This window comes from Carlito syrichta, unplaced genomic scaffold (genome assembly GCF_000164805.1).
Source record: "Carlito syrichta isolate Samal-C Ts95f unplaced genomic scaffold, Tarsius_syrichta-2.0.1 Scaffold309007, whole genome shotgun sequence".
NCBI lineage: Eukaryota > Metazoa > Chordata > Mammalia > Primates > Tarsiidae > Carlito > Carlito syrichta.
This window is the reverse complement of record NW_007253103.1, coordinates 342,552-347,847: the sequence shown is the minus strand read 5'-3', so window position 1 is coordinate 347,847 and position 5,296 is coordinate 342,552. Positions and strand designations below refer to the sequence as shown.

At 38.8% G+C, this 5,296-nt stretch overlaps 1 protein-coding gene across 1 annotated transcript in view; it reads right to left on the bottom strand.

Annotated features, from left to right (window-relative positions):
• The window catches only part of PANK2 (pantothenate kinase 2), a 33,135-nt gene that overhangs the window by 3,922 nt on the left and 23,917 nt on the right, over window positions 1-5,296 (bottom strand). Inside the window, 2 exon segments of the mRNA XM_021716836.1 lie at window positions 1,340-1,465; window positions 3,070-3,193. Of these exon segments, the coding sequence (XP_021572511.1) occupies window positions 1,340-1,465; window positions 3,070-3,193 (250 nt within the window).

Below are 5,296 nucleotides of genomic sequence, written 5' to 3'. Positions count from 1 at the left end.
GAAAAAAAAATTAGCCGGGTATGGTAGCGTGCACCTGTAATTCCGGCTACTCGGAAGGCTGAGGTGGAAGGATCGCTGGAGCCCAGCAGGTCGAGGCTGTGGTGGCCGGGAACAGCCACTACACTCCAGTCTGGGCAACAGAGACTCCAACTCAAAAAAAAAAGAAGTAAAAAGATAAGGTGACAAACTTTAAGTTTTTTGATATTGGGAACTTGTGTACTTTGGATTTTAACTATGAACTTAAGAAATTTAAAAGAAAAAAATTAAAGCAACTTTAAAGGAAAAGTAAACTCTATCTGTACCACTTCACATCCTACTTGGATTTCTGTCAATTCATAAAAACACAGGAACACTAAATATACAATTCTGAAAAACCTTCATAGTAATGCTATCCAAATTCCAAGAGCACTTGAAATAATAATTCAGCTGGGCACAATGGCTCACGTCTGTAATCCCAACACTTTGGGAGGCGGAGGTGGGAGGACTGTCTGAGCCCAGGGGTTCGAAACCAGCCTGGGCAACTTAGCAAGGCCTCATGTCTACAGTAAATCAAAATATTAGCCAGGTGTGGTGGTGCGTGCCTGTAGTTCCAGCTACTTAGAAGGCGGAAGGATCACCTGAGCCCAGCAGGTCGACACTGGAGTGACCATGAGTGTGCCACTGCACTCTAGCCTGGGTGACAGAGTGAGACTCCAACTCAAAAAAAAGAAAAGAAATAATAGTTCAACTGCCCACAAGCAAGAGGAGGGCAGAAACACACTCTTCCATACCTTTGATTCCATTCCATTTTTTTCCCCCAAACAGGAAAAACAAAAGCGTGCTTTCCACAATGGGTTAATCAAGTTGAGCACTTCAATCCTTTTCCATTTTGCCATTTCTAGCCTGTCTACAAGTTAAGTTCTTATGATGGCTCTAGTGTGGAATGTTTTTTACTGATCTATTCATTTTTAGAACATACAACTTAAATAGCACATGAATTATATAAATGCATAAAAACTGCCATCAAAAAAATTAAAAAGGCAAAACCTAGAGTGAACAGGAAAAATATAAAAGACCATTCAGAAAAAAATATGGCATCAGAAAGACAGGGAATGTCCATTGAGGCTTTTTCTTTAAAATTGCTTAAACTTACAATTAAATTAACCAAAACCTACCTTGCTTTATATTAGGTAAGAAATAAAGCAAACATTTCAAACATTACAAAGCTAAACCCCACATATACAGTTATCAAAAAACAAAAAAGGAACTGCAGCCTATTTCACCTCTTCCTCAAGCTCCACCAGGGTGACCTGCCTGCCCTCTGTGTATGTAACATAGCACAAGAAACAAGTCTACTTACCTCGTGTTCCGAAAAAAGTGCTTTCAACTGCCCCTTAGACCAATAATCCAGAGCATATGCCAAAAGCCGCATGGCGATCGTATTAATTCTCAAGAAATTTCCAACAAATACCACCTGGTTAATGTTCTGAGCACACCAAAAAAAGGCAATTAGTTTTCATCTTATTATCTGTTCTCTCATAAAAGCTACTCTAAACAGAGTACCATGTTCATCATTTTTAGCAAATTTAATCCAGTTGGTCTAGGGCTACTTAATTGGATCCCCAGACAATACTGGACCCACTGCAAAGCATGCTAGAAAATGTCACATGAAGAGAAACAGATTAGGATAAACATTTGTATTAAATATGACAAACAATAACTACTGTTGAATAAAAAGTTTTATACAGATAGGTAAAAAAAAAAAAAAAAAATAGTAAGGCCCCAATCCAAAAGAAGGAAAGTGACACAAATAGGCAAATTATACAAGAAATATAATAGATGGGAAAAACTTCAACTTCTCCAGTGATCAAAGAGCAAAATTTTAGAGCTATTAAGCTAGCAAAAAAAAAAAAAATAGCTGAATCCCACCCCAACATCAGTAAAGCTGTAGTAAACCGGATCCATTCCTCCATTGCTAAAGATGATCTGAACTGGTACAGCCCTAGTGCAAAGCATCATGGCAACATGTATCAATATTCATAAGCAGGGTCACATTCTTCAGAACAGAAATCTCACTCCTGAGTAAGCCCCATCTCGAGAATAAAATATAACCAAAGAATAGCTTCATGCTTAAAAAGGCTTACTGCAGAGTTATCGGCAAGGAACCAAATTCCCACTCTAAGTGAATTATGATAAAAAAGAACTTAAACCAATATACAGCCATGAAATGTACAATATTTAAGTACAAAATATAAACTGGTATGCACACCAACAAAAATATCTTAAAATACATAAGCACAGGAAAGGGAGCATGCAATAAAGAAAAAAGTAGTGTCATGATATTCAAATAAACAAAATTTCAATTATTTGGTGCTAATACAATATGGTTTTAATTTAAAATGAGACAAATCCTTTTGTAACTTTTGCGGTTTTCTTTTAAGCCACGTGCTTCTATTATCTGTTTAAAGACTAATTTAAAAAATGTATACATAAATGCCATAAAGCTGCACCAACTGGATCCTAGATCCTCTGTCCCCAAGGGCAGCCCATTCTTGGTTCTTTCATAGCCCTGTACAATGCTGCTTGACCTGAATGCTACAAGGCAGCACTGTAAAGAAGCTGAAAGCACGAAGACACAGCTCTGCTGGGGTGGAGGAGCCAGGGTGGGCATTCCTCGGCCTGCTCAGTCTTCTCTCAGCTTCAGTAACTTCCTCTGGATTCCTTCCCAGGCCTCTAGAGCTCAACGACGAGCATGGAGTCTAGATTCAGCATTGTTATCCATCATCACCCCAGCAGTCCCCATTATCGGGACACTGGCTACCTTCCTACCTTCCCTACTCTTCCTCAAAATATGTCATTTTACCTCTAGACAGTAAAAGTGTCTATCTTCAGGAAAAAACAAATAAATGAACATCAATCTGCATTTAAAGAGTTTTAACTTTACACCCAAACAAGCTCTACCCCATAGGACTAAGTCTGGGCACTGTTCTGAGAAGACAGATACTGTCCAAGGTTGGGGTGAGGGGGCACATACAAGTTCTGTATTCTCCCGAGAGCCCCCAGAGAAATCCAAAATCCATGTCCCCTTACTTCATTAAGGGCACACATTCTTGCTATTGAGCCAATGTTGTTGGTGATGGTGATCAGAGTTGCTCTGGCAAGGTCTTCTTTACTGACAGCCTCTCGCTTCTCCTTGCTCATCATGTTCCCAAAGCTATGATGGGGGGAAAAATATCATTGCTAAAGGCAACACAGCCCAGCAGAACTTGAATGTTACTTTATTGAGATAAAATTGGCTTTTAGGGAAACATTGTCTGAATCTTCAAACTTTTATTTTACAATAATGGAGCATCTGCTCAAAGAGAAATGCAGCTTCAAATAGAGCCCTCAAGCATTCTAAATCAACAGACGGCTTTCCCTGTGGTTTCTACTGAAATCTAGCTTTGATACCAGATACTGTATTCACACAATCAGTTAGGATCTCATCAGACCCACTGGAAGGCACCAGTGCTCTTTCTGCAACCAAAGACAGTTCCAGGAAAACACTCTAAAAGCAATTCATCCCACTGCACAGCTGTGCCACTCAAATGGTCACATTCACATCTGGTAAACTGCTTTATCAGAGCAAAGCAAAGTACAGACAAATGAGCCCCAGAGTGAGCTACTTGAAGAGTTTTAAAGTTCCCTGAAGATAAAGTACTTCAAAGTACATGGCCAGCATAATTGCTATATTAATAACTGTGACCAGAACACAAACCTACTAATCAGAAAAGGAAATGATGACTAAATGCTGCGAACAAAGAAAATGAAGTCTACAGCATTTACTAAGTGCTTAAAATTAGTAAACAAGCATGTATATATAAGTGCCTTTTCTATTATTAAAAACCCTATGCCCCAATAAACAAAAACAATTGTTTTTCCAAACAATTTCAAAATAAAATTAAGAAAGGCCAGGTGTGGTGGCTTACGCCTATAATCCCAGCACTTTAAAAGACTGAAGCAGAAGTACTGCTTAAGGCCAGGAGTATAAGAACAGCCTGGGCAACATAGTGAGATCTCACCTCTACATAGAAAAAATAAAGTACAAAAACTAGTCAGGCATGGTGGCATGTGCCTGTAGTCCCAACTATTTGGAAGGCTGAGGCAGAAGAATTGCCTGAGCCCAGAAGGTTGAGGCTGTGGTGAGCTATGATCATGCCACTGCACTTTAGCCTGGGCAAGGGTGAGATCTCTGACTCAAAAAATTAAAAATAAAATGAAAATAAAGAAAACAATATACTTATAGTAACATCAAAGAGAATAAAATGCTTAGGAATATATCTAACAAAAGTATTAACACCTGTACACTGAAATTGACAAAGCACTGCTGAAAGTAAGCAAAGATCTAAATAAATAGAAAGACATTCCATCTTCTTAGATCAGAAGACTTCATGTTAGGATGGCAATACTCCCTAAATTGGCCAACAGATTCAACGCAAGCCCTATCAAAATCCCAGCTGTCTTTTTTGCAGATATTGCCCAGTCGATCCTAAAATTCATATGGAAACTCAAGGTACCAGAACAGCCAAAACAATCTTGAAGAAAGAACAAGTTGGAGCACTCACACTTCCTAATTTCAAACTTAATACAAAGCTACAGCAATCAAGGCAGTGTGGTACTGGCATAAGAACAGATATTATAGATCAATGGAACAGAACTGAGAGTCCAGAAATAAACCCAAACATCTATGGCCAATTGATTATTGACAAAGGGGCCAACAGAATTCAACAGTCTTTTCAACAAATAGTGCTGGAACAACTGGATATGCACCAGCAAAACAATGAACTTGGACCTCTACCTCACACCATATACAAAAACTAAGTCAATGAATCATAGGCCTAAATATAAGAGCTAAAACTATAAAACTCTTGAAGAAAATGGAGAAGTTACTCTTCAGTTATTCTTAGATCAGGCAATGATTTCTTATGTATGACACCAGAAGCACAAGTGACAAAAGAGTAGATAAGATGAACATCAACATTAAAAGCTTTTTTGCTACAGAGGACACCATCATCAAGGAAGTAAACAGAATGGGAGAAAACATTTGCAAATGATATATCTAAGAAAGGATTTGTATCCAGAACATATAAAATGCTCTTGTAACAATTATAAAAAGACAAACCAACTAATAAATGATCAAGACTTGAGCTAGGCCAGGCTCGGTGGCTCAGCCTGTAATCCCAGCACTTTGGGAGGCTGAGGTGAGTGGACTGCCTGAGCCCGCGGGTTCAAGACCTGCCTGGGCAACTTGGTGAGACCTCATCTCTACAATAAATCA